Source organism: Bombina bombina, chromosome 12 (assembly GCF_027579735.1).
Source record: "Bombina bombina isolate aBomBom1 chromosome 12, aBomBom1.pri, whole genome shotgun sequence".
Lineage (NCBI taxonomy): Eukaryota > Metazoa > Chordata > Amphibia > Anura > Bombinatoridae > Bombina > Bombina bombina.
In genome coordinates, this window is record NC_069510.1 from 13,372,584 (window position 1) to 13,389,973 (window position 17,390).

General features: G+C 47.9%; 1 protein-coding gene and 1 long non-coding RNA gene across 2 annotated transcripts in view; one reads left to right on the plus strand and one right to left on the minus strand.

Moving 5' to 3' along the window:
* The window catches only part of LOC128642758 (uncharacterized), a 341,511-nt gene that overhangs the window by 195,794 nt on the left and 128,327 nt on the right, over nt 1-17,390 (plus strand). The window contains exon 2 of the long non-coding RNA XR_008399702.1: nt 3,018-3,114. This is a non-coding gene — a long non-coding RNA (uncharacterized LOC128642758). The remainder of the gene's footprint in view (nt 1-3,017; nt 3,115-17,390) is intronic.
* CCDC180 (coiled-coil domain containing 180) overlaps nt 1-17,390 on the minus strand; it is a 289,632-nt gene that overhangs the window by 108,730 nt on the left and 163,512 nt on the right. The window contains exons 32-33 of the mRNA XM_053695554.1: nt 4,155-4,299; nt 3,281-3,441 (exon numbers count right to left, since the gene is read on the minus strand). Coding sequence (XP_053551529.1) covers nt 3,281-3,441; nt 4,155-4,299 — 306 coding nt within the window. The remainder of the gene's footprint in view (nt 1-3,280; nt 3,442-4,154; nt 4,300-17,390) is intronic.

Below are 17,390 nucleotides of genomic sequence, written 5' to 3' on the forward strand. Positions count from 1 at the left end.
TGTATAAGTGTAAGAGTGTGTGTGTGAGGTGTGTGTGCTGTATGAGAGTGTGTGTGTGAGGTGTGTGTGCTGTATGAGAGTGTGAGTGTGTGCTGTATGAGAGTGTGTGTGTGAGGTGTGTGAGCTGTATGAGAGTGTGTGTGTGAGGTGTGTGTGCTGTATGAGAGTGTGTGTGTGAGGTGTGTGTGCTGTATGAGAGTGTGTGTGTGAGGTGTGTGTGCTGTATGAGAGTGTGTGTGTGAGGTGTGTGCGCTGTATGAGAGTGTGTGTGTGTGCTGTATGAGAGTGTGTGTGTGAGGTGTGTGTGCTGTATGAGAGTGTGTGTGTGAGGTGTGTGCGCTGTATGAGAGTGTGTGTGTGAGGTGTGTGTGCTGTATGAGAGTGTGTGTGTGAGGTGTTTGCGCTGTATGAGAGTGTGTGTGCTGTATGAGAGTGTGTGTGTGAGGTGTGTACGCTGTATAAGAGTGTGTGTGTGAGGTGTGTGTGCTGTATGAGAGTGTGTGTGTGAGGTGTGTGCGCTGTATAGAGAGTGTGTGTGTGAGGTGTGTGTGCTGTATGAGAGTGTGTGTGTGAGGTGTGTGCGCTGTATGAGAGTGTGTGTGCTGTATGAGAGTGTGTGTGTTGAGTGTGTGTGTGCTGTATGAGTGTGTGTGTGTGAGGTGTGTGTGCTGTATGAGAGTGTGTGTGTGAGGTGTGTACGCTGTATAAGAGTGTGTGTGTGAGGTGTGTGCGCTGTATGAGAGTGTGTGTGTGAGGTGTGTGTGCTGTATGAGAGTGTGTGTGTGAGGTGTGTGTGCTGTATGAGAGTGTGTGTGTGAGGTGTGTGTGCTGTATGAGAGTGTGTGTGTGAGGTGTGTGTGCTGTATGAGAGTGTGTGTGTGAGGTGTGTGCGCTGTATGAGAGTGTGTATGTGAGGTGTGTGCGCTGTATGAGAGTGTGTGTGTGAGGTGTGTGTGCTGTATGAGAGTGTGTGTGTGCGCTGTATGATAGTGTGTGTGTGAGGTGTGTGCGCTGTATGAGAGTGTGTGTGTGAGGTGTGTGCGCTGTATGAGAGTGTGTGTGTGAGGTGTGTGTGCTGTATGAGAGTGTGTGTGTGAGGTGTGTGTGCTGTATGAGTGTGTGTGTGTGAGGTGTGTGTGCTGTATGAGAGTGTGTGTGTGTGAGGTGTGTGTGCTGTATGAGAGTGTGTGTGTGAGGTGTGTGTGCTGTATGAGAGTGTGTGTGTGAGGTGTGTGTGCTGTATGAGAGTGTGTGTGTGAGGTGTGTGTGCTGTATGAGAGTGTGTGTGTGAGGTGTGTGCGCTGTATGAGAGTGTGTATGTGAGGTGTGTGCGCTGTATGAGAGTGTGTGTGTGAGGTGTGTGTGCTGTATGAGAGTGTGTGTGTGCGCTGTATGATAGTGTGTGTGTGAGGTGTGTGCGCTGTATGAGAGTGTGTGTGTGAGGTGTGTGCGCTGTATGAGAGTGTGTGTGTGAGGTGTGTGTGCTGTATGAGAGTGTGTGTGTGAGGTGTGTGTGCTGTATGAGAGTGTGTGTGTGCGCTGTATGATAGTGTGTGTGTGAGGTGTGTGCGCTGTATGAGAGTGTGTGTGTGAGGTGTGTGCGCTGTATGAGAGTGTGTGTGTGAGGTGTGTGTGCTGTATGAGAGTGTGTGTGTGAGGTGTGTGTGCTGTATGAGTGTGTGTGTGTGAGGTGTGTGTGCTGTATGAGAGTGTGTGTGTGTGAGGTGTGTGTGCTGTATGAGAGTGTGTGTGTGAGGTGTGTGTGCTGTATGAGAGTGTGTGTGTGAGGTGTGTGTGCTGTATGAGAGTGTGTGTGTGAGGTGTGTGTGCTGTATGAGAGTGTGTGTGTGAGGTGTGTGCGCTGTATGAGAGTGTGTATGTGAGGTGTGTGCGCTGTATGAGAGTGTGTGTGTGAGGTGTGTGTGCTGTATGAGAGTGTGTGTGTGCGCTGTATGATAGTGTGTGTGTGAGGTGTGTGCGCTGTATGAGAGTGTGTGTGTGAGGTGTGTGCGCTGTATGAGAGTGTGTGTGTGAGGTGTGTGTGCTGTATGAGAGTGTGTGTGTGAGGTGTGTGTGCTGTATGAGAGTGTGTGTGTGAGGTGTGTGTGCTGTATGAGAGTGTGTGTGTGAGGTGTGTGTGCTGTATGAGTGTGTGTGTGTGAGGTGTGTGTGCTGTATGAGAGTGTGTGTGTGAGGTGTGTGCGCTGTATGAGAGTGTGTGTGTGTGAGGTGTGTGCGCTGTATGAGAGTGTGTGTGTGTGAGGTGTGTGTGCTGTATGAGAGTGTGTGTGTGAGGTGTGTGTGCTGTATGAGTGTGTGTGTGAGGTGTGTGTGCTGTATGAGAGTGTGTGTGTGAGGTGTGTGTGCTGTATGAGTGTGTGTGTGAGGTGTGTGTGCTGTATGAGAGTGTGTGTGTGAGGTGTGTGCGCTGTATGAGAGTGTGTGTGTGAGGTGTGTGTGCTGTATGAGAGTGTGTGTGTGAGGTGTGTGTGCTGTATGAGAGTGTGTGTGTGAGGTGTGTGCGCTGTATGAGAGTGTGTATGTGAGGTGTTTGCGCTGTATGAGAGTGTGTGTGTTATTACCTTTTACAACACTTTCAAGTTTGACTACAATCAGGAATAAAGTTGCACACATTTTAGCCACGTTATAAAAAATTGCAGTTATCTTGTAAGTTATTTCAGAAATTTTCAGACCAAGCACAAAATTATGGTTGCTAAAGTATGTGGTATCATGGCACTGGGTCTTGGTAAAAAAACGTTTGTGTAGTATGTCAGACCACACAAAACACATATCCATTGTTTTACCATAAAAAAATCTAGGAAATTCAGTGGCAATGTCTGTACGCACGTGTGTGTGTGCACGTGTGTCTGCGCATGTGTGACTGTGTGCGCACAGTAAGGGTTGCTTTATCACGTACACACAACACGGGGATAGCGACATTGTACATTAATGCTTAAAGTAAGGTAATATAGACTGCTTTATGCTCTTTCTCACTAAGCATTTTTTGGTCCCTACAGACATCATGATGCTGCCATAGCTGGCTCTGCAAACCGAACGTATCAACCTAAATAAAGAGCTGTGGGCAGAGAAAGGACCAGGCATACAATATAACATGTAAGTAAGTTTAAAACTCATGTCATGTATTTGTTACTGAGAGATGATGACTTTATGTGATACAGTGACACGTGCGCCAGTGTGCTGGGCACCATTTTACAGGCATTTCATTACATCCTATGAGTGTGCAGTAGCATCACCCAGAAGTCCTGGACTGGAGCAGTACCTTAGTCACGTCCCAGCTGCGCTGCTTTATCAGGAACGCTTGTCGTATCTGCTGCGCAGAGCTGAACATGGTGTCCAGGTGTCGCTTCCGATGGCTCTCTATGACCAGGGCTGGCACCTGACTCACAAGCTTCTCAAACTGCTCCAACTGCTCCTGAAACTCTGAGAATACAGCACTTGGTGTGAGTCACGGAGCACAATAACTCAGCCAGCTTAAAGGGACACTGAACCCAAACATTTTCTTTTGTAATTCAGAAAGAGCATGCAATTTTAAGCAAATTCACTCCTATTATCAATTTTTCTTCGTTCTCTTGCTATCTTTATTTGAAAAAGAAGGCATCTAAGCTTTTTTGGGGTTCAGTACTCTGGACAGCACTTTTTTTATTGGTGGATGAATTTATCCACCAATCAGCAAGGACAACCCAGGTTGTTCACCAAAAATGGGCCGGCATCTAAACTTACATTCTTGCATTTCAAATAAAGATACCAAGAGAATGAAGACAATTTTATAATAGGAGTAAATTAGAAAGTTGCTTAAAATTTCATGCTCTATCTGAATCACAAAAGAAGAATTTTGGTTACAGTGTCCCTTTAAGAAATACCTGATTGCTAAACCATATAAAAATCACATTGGTAGTTTGTCCTCTTCCCCTTCTGAAAACAATGTGCAAAACACATAAAGTGAATAAAAAGTACAAATAGCATCAGAATTAGAGCACACTGAAGGGAGCATAAGAATGTATCATAAGTTCAGGACTATGCTCCGTGTGTGCAATACGCTTGCTTTTTGTGACCAGGTCACTAGTTAGTCTTCAGTGTGTCCTTTATAAAAATAAATGTATGATAAAAGCGTTATCATCCCTATCCTAGCTTACCCAACAAGCACGCATTGTGGTACTCTAGAGCCTGCGTCTCATAGGACTGGAGTTTGAGCGTCAGCATGTCTGCGCAATCCTCAAAGTTCTCATGGAGGAATTCAGAGCGCTCAAAACTGCGCCTCTCCTTCTTTTTGTAGAACTCCTAGAGCAGAGGATGTGAGATACAGTGAGTCCTTGAGGGTTTGTTGTGAGACACAGTGAGTGCACGAGGGTTTGTTGTGGGACAGTGAGTGCACAAGGGTTTGTTGTGAGACACAGTGAGTGCACGAGGGTTTGTTGTGGGACAGTGAGTGCACGAGGGTTTGTTGTGAGACACAGTGAGTGCACAAGGGTTTGTTGTGAGACACAGTGAGTGCACGAGGGTTTGTTGTGAGACAGTGAGTCCTTGAGGGTTTGTTGTGAGACACAGTGAGTGCACAAGGGTTTGTTGTGAGACAGTGAGTCCTTGAGGGTTTGTTGTGAGACACAGTGAGTGCACGAGGGTTTGTTGTGGGACAGTGAGTGCACGAGGGTTTGTTGTGAGACACAGTGAGTGCACAAGGGTTTGTTGTGAGACAGTGAGTCCTTGAGGGTTTGTTGTGAGACACAGTGAGTGCACAAGGGTTTGTTGTGAGACACAGTGAGTGCACAAGGGTTTGTTGTGAGACACAGTGAGTGCACAAAGGTTTGTTGTGAGACACAGTGAGTGCACGAGGGTTTGTTGTGAGACACAGTGAGTGCACAAGTGTTTGTTGTGAGATACAGTGAGTGCACAAGGGTTTGTTGTGAGACAGTGAGTGCACGAGGGTTTGTTGTGGGACAGTGAGTGCACGAGGGTTTGTTGTGAGACACAGTGAGTGCACAAGGGTTTGTTGTGAGACACAGTGAGTGCACAAGGGTTTGTTGTGAGACAGTGAGTCCTTGAGGGTTTGTTGTGAGACACAGTGAGTGCACAAGGGTTTGTTGTGAGACAGTGAGTCCTTGAGGGTTTGTTGTGAGACACAGTGAGTGCACGAGGGTTTGTTGTGGGACAGTGAGTGCACGAGGGTTTGTTGTGAGACACAGTGAGTGCACAAGGGTTTGTTGTGAGACAGTGAGTCCTTGAGGGTTTGTTGTGAGACACAGTGAGTGCACAAGGGTTTGTTGTGAGACACAGTGAGTGCACAAGGGTTTGTTGTGAGACACAGTGAGTGCACAAAGGTTTGTTGTGAGACACAGTGAGTGCACGAGGGTTTGTTGTGAGACACAGTGAGTGCACAAGTGTTTGTTGTGAGATACAGTGAGTGCACAAGGGTTTGTTGTGAGACACAGTGAGTGCACAAGGGTTTGTTGTGAGACACAGTGAGTGCATGAGGGTTTGTTGTGAGACACAGTGAGTGCACGAGGGTTTGTTGTGAGACACAGTGAGTGCACAAGTGTTTGTTGTGAGACACAGTGAGTGCACAAGTGTTTGTTGTGAGACACAGTGAGTGCACAAGTGTTTGTTGTGAGACACAGTGAGTGCACAAGGGTTTGTTGTGAGACACAGTGAGTGCACAAGTGTTTGTTGTGAGACACAGTGAGTGCACAAGGGTTTGTTGTGAGACACAGTGAGTGCACGAGGGTTTGTTGTGAGACACAGTGAGTGCACGAGGGTTTGTTGTGAGACACAGTGAGTGCACAAGGGTTTGTTGTGAGACACAGTGAGTGTACGAGGGTTTGTTGTGAGACACAGTGAGTGCACAAGGGGTTGTTGTGAGACACAGTGAGTGCACAAGGGGTTGTTGTGAGACACAGTGAGTGCACAAGTGTTTGTTGTGAGAAACAGTGAGTGCACAAGGGTTTGTTGTGAGACACAGTGAGTGCACGAGGGTTTGTTGTGAGACACAGTGAGTGCACGAGGGTTTGTTGTGAGACACAGTGAGTGCACAAGGGTTTGTTGTGAGACACAGTGAGTGTACGAGGGTTTGTTGTGAGACACAGTGAGTGCACAAGGGGTTGTTGTGAGACACAGTAAGTGCATGAGGGTTTGTTGTAAGACACAGTGAGTGCACAAGGGTTTGTTGTGAGACACAGTGAGTGCACGAGGGTTTGTTGTGAGACACAGTGAGTGCACAAGGGTTTGTTGTGAGACACAGTGAGTGCACAAGGGTTTGTTGTGAGACACAGTGAGTGCACAAGGGTTTGTTGTGAGACACAGTGAGTGCACAAGGGGTTGTTGTGAGACACAGTAAGTGCATGAGGGTTTGTTGTGAGACACAATGAGTGCACAAGGGTTTGTTGTGAGACACAGTGAGTGCACGAGGGTTTGTTGTGAGACACAGTGAGTGCACAAGGGTTTGTTGTGAGACACAGTGAGTGCACAAGGGGTTGTTGTGAGACACAGTGAGTGCACAAGGGTTTGTTGTGAGACACAGTGAGTGCACAAGGGTTTGTTGTGAGACACAGTGAGTGCACAAGGGTTTGTTGTGAGACACAGTGAGTGCACAAGTGTTTGTTGTGAGACACAGTGAGTGCATGAGGGTTTGTTGTGAGACACAGTGAGTGCATGAGGGTTTGTTGTGAGACACAGTGAGTGCATGAGGGTTTGTTGTGAGACACAGTGAGTGCACAAGGGTTTGTTGTGAGACAGTGAGTGCACAAGGGGTTGTTGTGAGACACAGTGAGTGCACAAGGGTTTGTTGTGAGACACAGTGAGTGCACAAGGGTTTGTTGTGAGACAGTGAGTGCACAAGGGTTTGTTGTGAGACACAGTGAGTGCACAAGGGTTTGTTGTGAGACACAGTGAGTGCACAAGGGTTTGTTGTGAGACAGTGAGTGCACAAGGGTTTGTTGTGAGACAGTGAGTGCACGAGGGTTTGTTGTGAGACACAGTGAGTGCACGAGGGTTTGTTGTGAGACACAGTGAGTGCATGAGGGGTTGTTGTGAGACACAGTGAGTGCATGAGGGTTTGTTGTGAGACACAGTGAGTGCATGAGGGTTTGTTGTGAGACACAGTGAGTGCACAAGGGTTTGTTGTGAGACAGTGAGTGCACAAGGGTTTGTTGTGAGACACAGTGAGTGCACAAGGGTTTGTTGTGAGACACAGTAAGTGCATGAGGGTTTGTTGTGAGACACAGTGAGTGCACAAGTGTTTGTTGTGAGACACAGTGAGTGCATGAGGGTTTGTTGTGAGACACAGTGAGTGCATGAGGGTTTGTTGTGAGACACAGTGGGTGCATGAGGGTTTGTTGTGAGACACAGTGAGTGCATGAGGGTTTGTTGTGAGACACAGTGAGTGCACGAGGGTTTGTTGTGAGACACAGTGAGTGCACGAGGGTTTGTTGTGAGACACAGTGAGTGCATGAGGGTTTGTTGTGAGACACAGTAAGTGCACAAGGGTTTGTTGTGAGACAGTGAGTGCACAAGGGTTTGTTGTGAGACACAGTGAGTGCACAAGGGTTTGTTGTGAGACACAGTGAGTGCACGAGGGTTTGTTGTGAGACACAGTGAGTGCACAAGGGTTTGTTGTGAGACACAGTGAGTGCATGAGGGTTTGTTGTGAGACACAGTGAGTGCATGAGGGTTTGTTGTGAGACACAGTGAGTGCATGAGGGTTTGTTGTGAGACACAGTGAGTGCATGAGGGTTTGTTGTGAGACACAGTGAGTGCATGAGGGTTTGTTGTGAGACACAGTGAGTGCACAAGGGTTTGTTGTGAGACACAGTGAGTGCACAAGGGTTTGTTGTGAGACACAGTAAGTGCATGAGGGTTTGTTGTGAGACACAGTGAGTGCATGAGGGTTTGTTGTGAGACACAGTGAGTGCACGAGGGTTTATTGTGAGACACAGTGAGTGCACGAGGGTTTGTTGTGAGACACAGTGAGTGCACAAGGGTTTGTTGTGAGACACAGTGAGTGCATGAGGGTTTGTTGTGAGACACAGTGAGTGCATGAGGGTTTGTTGTGAGACACAGTGAGTGCATGAGGGTTTGTTGTGAGACACAGTGAGTGCATGAGGGTTTGTTGTGAGACACAGTAAGTGCATGAGGGTTTGTTGTGAGACACAGTGAGTGCATGAGGGTTTGTTGTGAGACACAGTGAGTGCACGAGGGTTTATTGTGAGACACAGTGAGTGCACGAGGGTTTATTGTGAGACACAGTGAGTGCACAAGGGTTTGTTATGAGACACAGTGAGTGCACAAGGGTTTGTTGTGAGACACAGTGAGTGCACAAGGGTTTGTTGTGAGACACAGTGAGTGCACAAGTGTTTGTTGTGAGACACAGTGAGTGCACAAGTGTTTGTTGTGAGACACAGTGAGTGCACAAGGGTTTGTTGTGAGACACAGTGAGTGTACAAGGGTTTGTTGTGAGACACAGTGAGTGTACGAGGGTTTGTTGTGAGACACAGTGAGTGCACAAGGGTTTGTTGTAAGACACAGTGAGTGCACGAGGGTTTGTTGTGAGACACAGTGAGTGCACGAGGGTTTGTTGTGAGACACAGTGAGTGCACAAGGGGTTGTTGTGAGACACAGTGAGTGCACAAGGGGTTGTTGTGAGACACAGTGAGTGCACAAGGGTTTGTTGTGAGACACAGTGAGTGCACAAGGGTTTGTTGTAAGACACAGTGAGTGCACGAGGGTTTGTTGTGAGACACAGTGAGTGCACGAGGGTTTGTTGTGAGACACAGTGAGTGCACGAGGGTTTGTTGTGAGACAGTGAGTGCACGAGGGGTTGTTGTGAGACACAGTGAGTGCACAAGGGTTTGTTGTGAGACACAGTGAGTGCACAAGGGTTTGTTGTGAGACAGTGAGTGCACAAGGATTTGTTGTGAGACACAGTGAGTGCACAAGTGTTTGTTCTGAGACACAGTGAGTGCACAAGGGTTTGTTGTGAGACAGTGAGTACACGAGGGTTTGTTGTGAGACACAGTGAGTGCACAAGGGTTTGTTGTGAGACAGTGAGTGCACAAGGGTTTGTTGTGAGACAGTGAGTGCACAAGGGTTTGTTGTGAGACACAGTGAGTGCACAAGGGTTTGTTGTGAGACACAGTGAGTGCACAAGGGTTTGTTGTGAGACACAGTGAGTGCACAAGGGGTTGTTGTGAGACACAGTGAGTGCACAAGGGTTTGTTGTGAGACACAGTGAGTGCACGAGGGTTTGTTGTGAGACACAGTGAGTGCACAAGGGTTTGTTGTGAGACACAGTGAGTGCACAAGTGTTTGTTGTGAGACACAGTGAGTGCATGAGGGTTTGTTGTGAGACACAGTGAGTGCATGAGGGTTTGTTGTGAGACACAGTGAGTGCATGAGGGTTTGTTGTGAGACACAGTGAGTGCACAAGGGTTTGTTGTGAGACAGTGAGTGCACAAGGGGTTGTTGTGAGACACAGTGAGTGCACAAGGGTTTGTTGTGAGACACAGTGAGTGCACAAGGGTTTGTTGTGAGACAGTGAGTGCACAAGGGTTTGTTGTGAGACACAGTGAGTGCACAAGGGTTTGTTGTGAGACACAGTGAGTGCACAAGGGTTTGTTGTGAGACAGTGAGTGCACAAGGGTTTGTTGTGAGACAGTGAGTGCACGAGGGTTTGTTGTGAGACACAGTGAGTGCACGAGGGTTTGTTGTGAGACACAGTGAGTGCATGAGGGGTTGTTGTGAGACACAGTGAGTGCATGAGGGTTTGTTGTGAGACACAGTGAGTGCATGAGGGTTTGTTGTGAGACACAGTGAGTGCACAAGGGTTTGTTGTGAGACAGTGAGTGCACAAGGGTTTGTTGTGAGACACAGTGAGTGCACAAGGGTTTGTTGTGAGACACAGTAAGTGCATGAGGGTTTGTTGTGAGACACAGTGAGTGCACAAGTGTTTGTTGTGAGACACAGTGAGTGCATGAGGGTTTGTTGTGAGACACAGTGAGTGCATGAGGGTTTGTTGTGAGACACAGTGGGTGCATGAGGGTTTGTTGTGAGACACAGTGAGTGCATGAGGGTTTGTTGTGAGACACAGTGAGTGCACGAGGGTTTGTTGTGAGACACAGTGAGTGCACAAGGGTTTGTTGTGAGACACAGTGAGTGCATGAGGGTTTGTTGTGAGACACAGTAAGTGCACAAGGGTTTGTTGTGAGACAGTGAGTGCACAAGGGTTTGTTGTGAGACACAGTGAGTGCACAAGGGTTTGTTGTGAGACACAGTGAGTGCACGAGGGTTTGTTGTGAGACACAGTGAGTGCACAAGGGTTTGTTGTGAGACACAGTGAGTGCATGAGGGTTTGTTGTGAGACACAGTGAGTGCATGAGGGTTTGTTGTGAGACACAGTGAGTGCATGAGGGTTTGTTGTGAGACACAGTGAGTGCATGAGGGTTTGTTGTGAGACACAGTGAGTGCATGAGGGTTTGTTGTGAGACACAGTGAGTGCATGAGGGTTTGTTGTGAGACACAGTGAGTGCACAAGGGTTTGTTGTGAGACACAGTGAGTGCACAAGGGTTTGTTGTGAGACACAGTAAGTGCATGAGGGTTTGTTGTGAGACACAGTGAGTGCATGAGGGTTTGTTGTGAGACACAGTGAGTGCACGAGGGTTTATTGTGAGACACAGTGAGTGCACGAGGGTTTGTTGTGAGACACAGTGAGTGCACAAGGGTTTGTTGTGAGACACAGTGAGTGCATGAGGGTTTGTTGTGAGACACAGTGAGTGCATGAGGGTTTGTTGTGAGACACAGTGAGTGCATGAGGGTTTGTTGTGAGACACAGTGAGTGCATGAGGGTTTGTTGTGAGACACAGTGAGTGCATGAGGGTTTGTTGTGAGACACAGTGAGTGCATGAGGGTTTGTTGTGAGACACAGTGAGTGCACAAGGGTTTGTTGTGAGACACAGTGAGTGCACAAGGGTTTGTTGTGAGACACAGTAAGTGCATGAGGGTTTGTTGTGAGACACAGTGAGTGCATGAGGGTTTGTTGTGAGACACAGTGAGTGCACGAGGGTTTATTGTGAGACACAGTGAGTGCACGAGGGTTTGTTGTGAGACACAGTGAGTGCACGAGGGTTTGTTATGAGACACAGTGAGTGCACAAGGGTTTGTTGTGAGACACAGTGAGTGCACAAGGGTTTGTTGTGAGACACAGTGAGTGCACAAGTGTTTGTTGTGAGACACAGTGAGTGCACAAGTGTTTGTTGTGAGACACAGTGAGTGCACAAGGGTTTGTTGTGAGACACAGTGAGTGTACAAGGGTTTGTTGTGAGACACAGTGAGTGTACGAGGGTTTGTTGTGAGACACAGTGAGTGCACAAGGGTTTGTTGTAAGACACAGTGAGTGCACGAGGGTTTGTTGTGAGACACAGTGAGTGCACGAGGGTTTGTTGTGAGACACAGTGAGTGCACAAGGGGTTGTTGTGAGACACAGTGAGTGCACAAGGGGTTGTTGTGAGACACAGTGAGTGCACAAGGGTTTGTTGTGAGACACAGTGAGTGCACAAGGGTTTGTTGTAAGACACAGTGAGTGCACGAGGGTTTGTTGTGAGACACAGTGAGTGCACGAGGGTTTGTTGTGAGACACAGTGAGTGCACGAGGGTTTGTTGTGAGACAGTGAGTGCACGAGGGGTTGTTGTGAGACACAGTGAGTGCACAAGGGTTTGTTGTGAGACACAGTGAGTGCACAAGGGTTTGTTGTGAGACAGTGAGTGCACAAGGGTTTGTTGTGAGACACAGTGAGTGCACAAGTGTTTGTTCTGAGACACAGTGAGTGCACAAGGGTTTGTTGTGAGACAGTGAGTACACGAGGGTTTGTTGTGAGACACAGTGAGTGCACAAGGGTTTGTTGTGAGACAGTGAGTGCACAAGGGTTTGTTGTGAGACAGTGAGTGCACAAGGGTTTGTTGTGAGACACAGTGAGTGCACAAGTGTTTGTTGTGAGACACAGTGAGTGCACAAGGGTTTGTTGTGAGACAGTGAGTACACGAGGGTTTGTTGTGAGACACAGTAAGTGCACAAGGGTTTGTTGTGAGACACAGTGAGTGCACAAGGGTTTGTTGTGAGACACAGTGAGTGCACAAGGGTTTGTTGTGAGACACAGTAAGTGCATGAGGGTTTGTTGTGAGACACAGTGAGTGCACAAGGGTTTGTTGTGAGACACAGTGAGTGCATGAGGGTTTGTTGTGAGACACAGTGAGTGCACGAGGGTTTGTTGTGAGACACAGTGAGTGCACAAGGGTTTGTTGTGAGACACAGTGAGTGCATGAGGGTTTGTTGTGAGACACAGTGAGTGCACGAGGGTTTGTTGTGAGACACAGTGAGTGCACAAGTGTTTGTTGTGAGACACAGTGAGTGCACAAGTGTTTGTTGTGAGACACAGTGAGTGCACAAGTGTTTGTTGTGAGACACAGTGAGTGCACAAGGGTTTGTTGTGAGACACAGTGAGTGCACGAGGGTTTGTTGTGAGACACAGTGAGTGCACGAGGGTTTGTTGTGAGACAGTGAGTGTACGAGGGTTTGTTGTGAGACAGTGAGTGCACGAGGGTTTGTTGTGAGACACAGTGAGTGCACAAGGGTTTGTTGTGAGACACAGTGAGTGCACGAGGGTTTGTTGTGAGACACAGTGAGTGCACAAGGGTTTGTTGTGAGACACAGTGAGTGCACAAGGGTTTGTTGTGAGACACAGTGAGTGCATGAGGGTTTGTTGTGAGACAGTGAGTGCACAAGGGTTTGTTGTGAGACACAGTGAGTGCACAAGGGTTTGTTGTGAGACACAGTGAGTGCACAAGGGTTTGTGGTGAGACAGTGAGTGCACAAGGGTTTGCTGTGAGACACAGTGAGTGCACGAGGGTTCGTTGTGAGACACAGTGAGTGCACGAGGGTTCGTTGTGAGACACAGTGAGTGCACAAGGGTTTGTTGTGAGACACAGTGAGTGCATGAGGGTTTGTTGTGAGACACAGTGAGTGCATGAGGGTTTGTTGTGAGACACAGTGAGTGCACAAGGGTTTGTTGTGAGACACAGTGAGTGCACAAGGGTTTGTTGTGAGACACAGTGAGTGCACAAGGGTTTGTTGTGAGACAGTGAGTGCACAAGGGTTTGTTGTGAGACACAGTGAGTGCACAAGGGTTTGTTGTGAGACACAGTGAGTGCACAAGTGTTTGTTGTGAGACACAGTGAGTGCACAAGTGTTTGTTGTGAGACACAGTGAGTGCATGAGGGTTTGTTGTGAGACACAGTGAGTGCACAAGGGTTTGTTGTGAGACACAGTGAGTGCACAAGTGTTTGTTGTGAGACACAGTAAGTGCACAAGGGTTTGTTGTGAGACACAGTGAGTGCACAAGGGTTTGTTGTGAGACACAGTGAGTGCATGAGGGTTTGTTGTGAGACACAGTGAGTGCACAAGGGGTTGTTGTGAGACACAGTGAGTGCACGAGGGTTTGTTGTGAGACACAGTGAGTGCACAAGGGTTTGTTGTGAGACACAGTGAGTGCACAAGGGGTTGTTGTGAGACACAGTGAGTGCACAAGGGGTTGTTGTGAGACACAGTAAGTGCATGAGGGTTTGTTGTGAGACAGTGAGTGCACGAGGGTTTGTTGTGAGACACAGTGAGTGCACGAGGGTTTGTTGTGAGACACAGTGAGTGCACGAGGGTTTGTTGTGAGACACAGTGAGTGCACGAGGGTTTGTTGTGAGACACAGTGAGTGCATAAGGGTTTGTTGTGAGACACAGTGAGTGCACAAGTGTTTGTTGTGAGACACAGTGAGTGCACGAGGGTTTGTTGTGAGACACAGTGAGTGCATGAGGGTTTGTTGTGAGACAGTGAGTGCACAAGGGTTTGTTGTGAGACACAGTGAGTGCACAAGGGTTTGTTGTGAGACAGTGAGTGCACGAGGGTTTGTTGTGAGACACAGTGAGTGCACAAGGGTTTGTTGTGAGACACAGTGAGTGCACAAGGGTTTGTTGTGAGACACAGTGAGTGCACAAGGGTTTGTTGTGAGACACAGTGAGTGCACGAGGGTTTGTTGTGAGACACAGTGAGTGCACAAGGGTTTGTTGTGAGACACAGTGAGTGCACAAGTGTTTTTTGTGAGACACAGTGAGTGCATGAGGGTTTTTTGTGAGACACAGTGAGTGCATGAGGGTTTGTTGTGAGACACAGTGAGTGCATGAGGGTTTGTTGTGAGACACAGTGAGTGCACAAGGGTTTGTTGTGAGACACAGTGAGTGCACAAGGGTTTGTTGTGAGACACAGTGAGTGCACAAGGGTTTGTTGTGAGACACAGTGAGTGCACGAGGGTTTGTTGTGAGACACAGTGAGTGCACAAGGGTTTGTTGTGAGACACAGTGAGTGCACAAGTGTTTGTTGTGAGACACAGTGAGTGCACAAGTGTTTGTTGTGAGACACAGTGAGTGCACAAGGGTTTGTTGTGAGACACAGTGAGTGCACAAGGGTTTGTTGTGAGACACAGTGAGTGCACAAGTGTTTGTTGTGAGACACAGTGAGTGCATGAGGGTTTGTTGTGAGACACAGTGAGTGCACAAGGGTTTGTTGTGAGACACAGTGAGTGCACAAGTGTTTGTTGTGAGACACAGTGAGTGCACAAGTGTTTGTTGTGAGACACAGTGAGTGCATGAGGGTTTGTTGTGAGACACAGTGAGTGCATGAGGGTTTGTTGTGAGACACAGTGAGTGCATGAGGGTTTGTTGTGAGACAGTGAGTGCACGAGGGTTTGTTGTGAGACACAGTGAGTGCACAAGGGTTTGTTGTGAGACACAGTGAGTGCACAAGGGTTTGTTGTGAGACACAGTGAGTGCACAAGTGTTTGTTGTGAGACACAGTGAGTGCACAAGTGTTTGTTGTGAGACACAGTGAGTGCATGAGGGTTTGTTGTGAGACACAGTGAGTGCACAAGGGTTTGTTGTGAGACACAGTGAGTGCATGAGGGTTTGTTGTGAGACAGTGAGTGCACGAGGGTTTGTTGTGAGACACAGTGAGTGCACAAGGGTTTGTTGTGAGACACAGTGAGTGCACAAGGGTTTGTTGTGAGACACAGTGAGTGCACAAGGGTTTGTTGTGAGACAGTGAGTGCACAAGGGTTTGTTGTGAGACACAGTGAGTGCATGAGGGTTTGTTGTGAGACACAGTGAGTGCACAAGGGTTTGTTGTGAGACACAGTGAGTGCACAAGGGTTTGTTGTGAGACACAGTGAGTGCACAAGGGTTTGTTGTGAGACACAGTGAGTGCACAAGGGTTTGTTGTGAGACACAGTGAGTGCACAAGGGTTTGTTGTGAGACAGTGAGTGCACGAGGGTTTGTTGTGAGACACAGTGAGTGCACAAGGGTTTGTTGTGAGACACAGTGAGTGCACAAGGGTTTGTTGTGAGACACAGTGAGTGCACAAGGGTTTGTTGTGAGACAGTGAGTGCACAAGGGTTTGTTTTGAGACACAGTGAGTGCACAAGGGTTTGTTGTGAGACACAGTGAGTGCACAAGTGTTTGTTGTGAGACACAGTGAGTGCACAAGTGTTTGTTGTGAGACACAGTGAGTGCACAAGGGTTTGTTGTGAGACACAGTGAGTGCACAAGTGTTTGTTGTGAGACACAGTGAGTGCACAAGTGTTTGTTGTGAGACACAGTGAGTGCATGAGGGTTTGTTGTGAGACACAGTGAGTGCACAAGGGTTTGTTGTGAGACACAGTGAGTGCACAAGGGTTTGTTGTAAGACACAGTGAGTGCACAAGGGTTTGTTGTAAGACACAGTGAGTGCACAAGGGTTTGTTGTGAGACACAGTGAGTGCACAAGTGTTTGTTGTGAGACACAGTGAGTGCACAAGTGTTTGTTGTGAGACACAGTGAGTGCATGAGGGTTTGTTGTGAGACACAGTGAGTGCACAAGGGTTTGTTGTGAGACACAGTGAGTGCACAAGGGTTTGTTGTGAGACACAGTGAGTGCATGAGGGTTTGTTGTGAGACACAGTGAGTGCACGAGGGTTTGTTGTGAGACACAGTGAGTGCACAAGGGTTTGTTGTGAGACACAGTGAGTGCACAAGGGTTTGTTGTGAGACACAGTGAGTGCACAAGGGTTTGTTGTGAGACACAGTGAGTGCACAAGGGTTTGTTGTGAGACAGTGAGTGCACAAGGGTTTGTTGTGAGACACAGTGAGTGCATGAGGGTTTGTTGTGAGACACAGTGAGTGCACAAGGGTTTGTTGTGTGAGACAGTGAGTGCACAAGGGTTTGTTGTGAGACACAGTGAGTGCACAAGGGTTTGTTGTGAGACACAGTGAGTGCACAAGGGTTTGTTGTGAGACAGTGAGTGCACGAGGGTTTGTTGTGAGACACAGTGAGTGCACAAGGGTTTGTTGTGAGACACAGTGAGTGCACAAGGGTTTGTTGTGAGACACAGTGAGTGCACAAGGGTTTGTTGTGAGACAGTGAGTGCACAAGGGTTTGTTGTGAGACACAGTGAGTGCACAAGGGTTTGTTTTGAGACACAGTGAGTGCACAAGGGTTTTTTGTGAGACACAGTGAGTGCACAAGTGTTTGTTGTGAGACACAGTGAGTGCACAAGTGTTTGTTGTGAGACACAGTGAGTGCACAAGGGTTTGTTGTGAGACACAGTGAGTGCACAAGGGTTTGTTGTGAGACACAGTGAGTGCACAAGGGTTTGTTGTGAGACAGTGAGTGCACGAGGGTTTGTTGTGAGACACAGTGAGTGCCCAAGGGTTTGTTGTGAGACACAGTGAGTGCACAAGGGTTTGTTGTGAGACACAGTGAGTGCACAAGGGTTTGTTGTGAGACAGTGAGTGCACAAGGGTTTGTTGTGAGACACAGTGAGTGCACAAGGGTTTGTTGTGAGACACAGTGAGTGCACAAGTGTTTGTTGTGAGACACAGTGAGTGCACAAGTGTTTGTTGTGAGACACAGTGAGTGCATGAGGGTTTGTTGTGAGACACAGTGAGTGCATGAGGGTTTGTTGTGAGACACAGTGAGTGCACAAGGGTTTGTTGTGAGACACAGTGAGTGCACAAGGGTTTGTTGTGAGACACAGTGAGTGCACAAGTGTTTGTTGTGAGACACAGTGAGTACACAAGGGTTTGTTGTGAGACACAGTGAGTACACAAGGGTTTGTTGTGAGACACAGTGAGTGCACAAGGGTTTGTTGTGAGACACAGTGAGTGCACAAGGGTTTGTTGTGAGACACAGTGAGTGCATGAGGGTTTGTTGTGAGACACAGTGAGTGCACAAGGGTTTGTTGTGAGACACAGTGAGTGCACAAGTGTTTGTTGTGAGACACAGTGAGTACACAAGGGTTTGTTGTGAGACA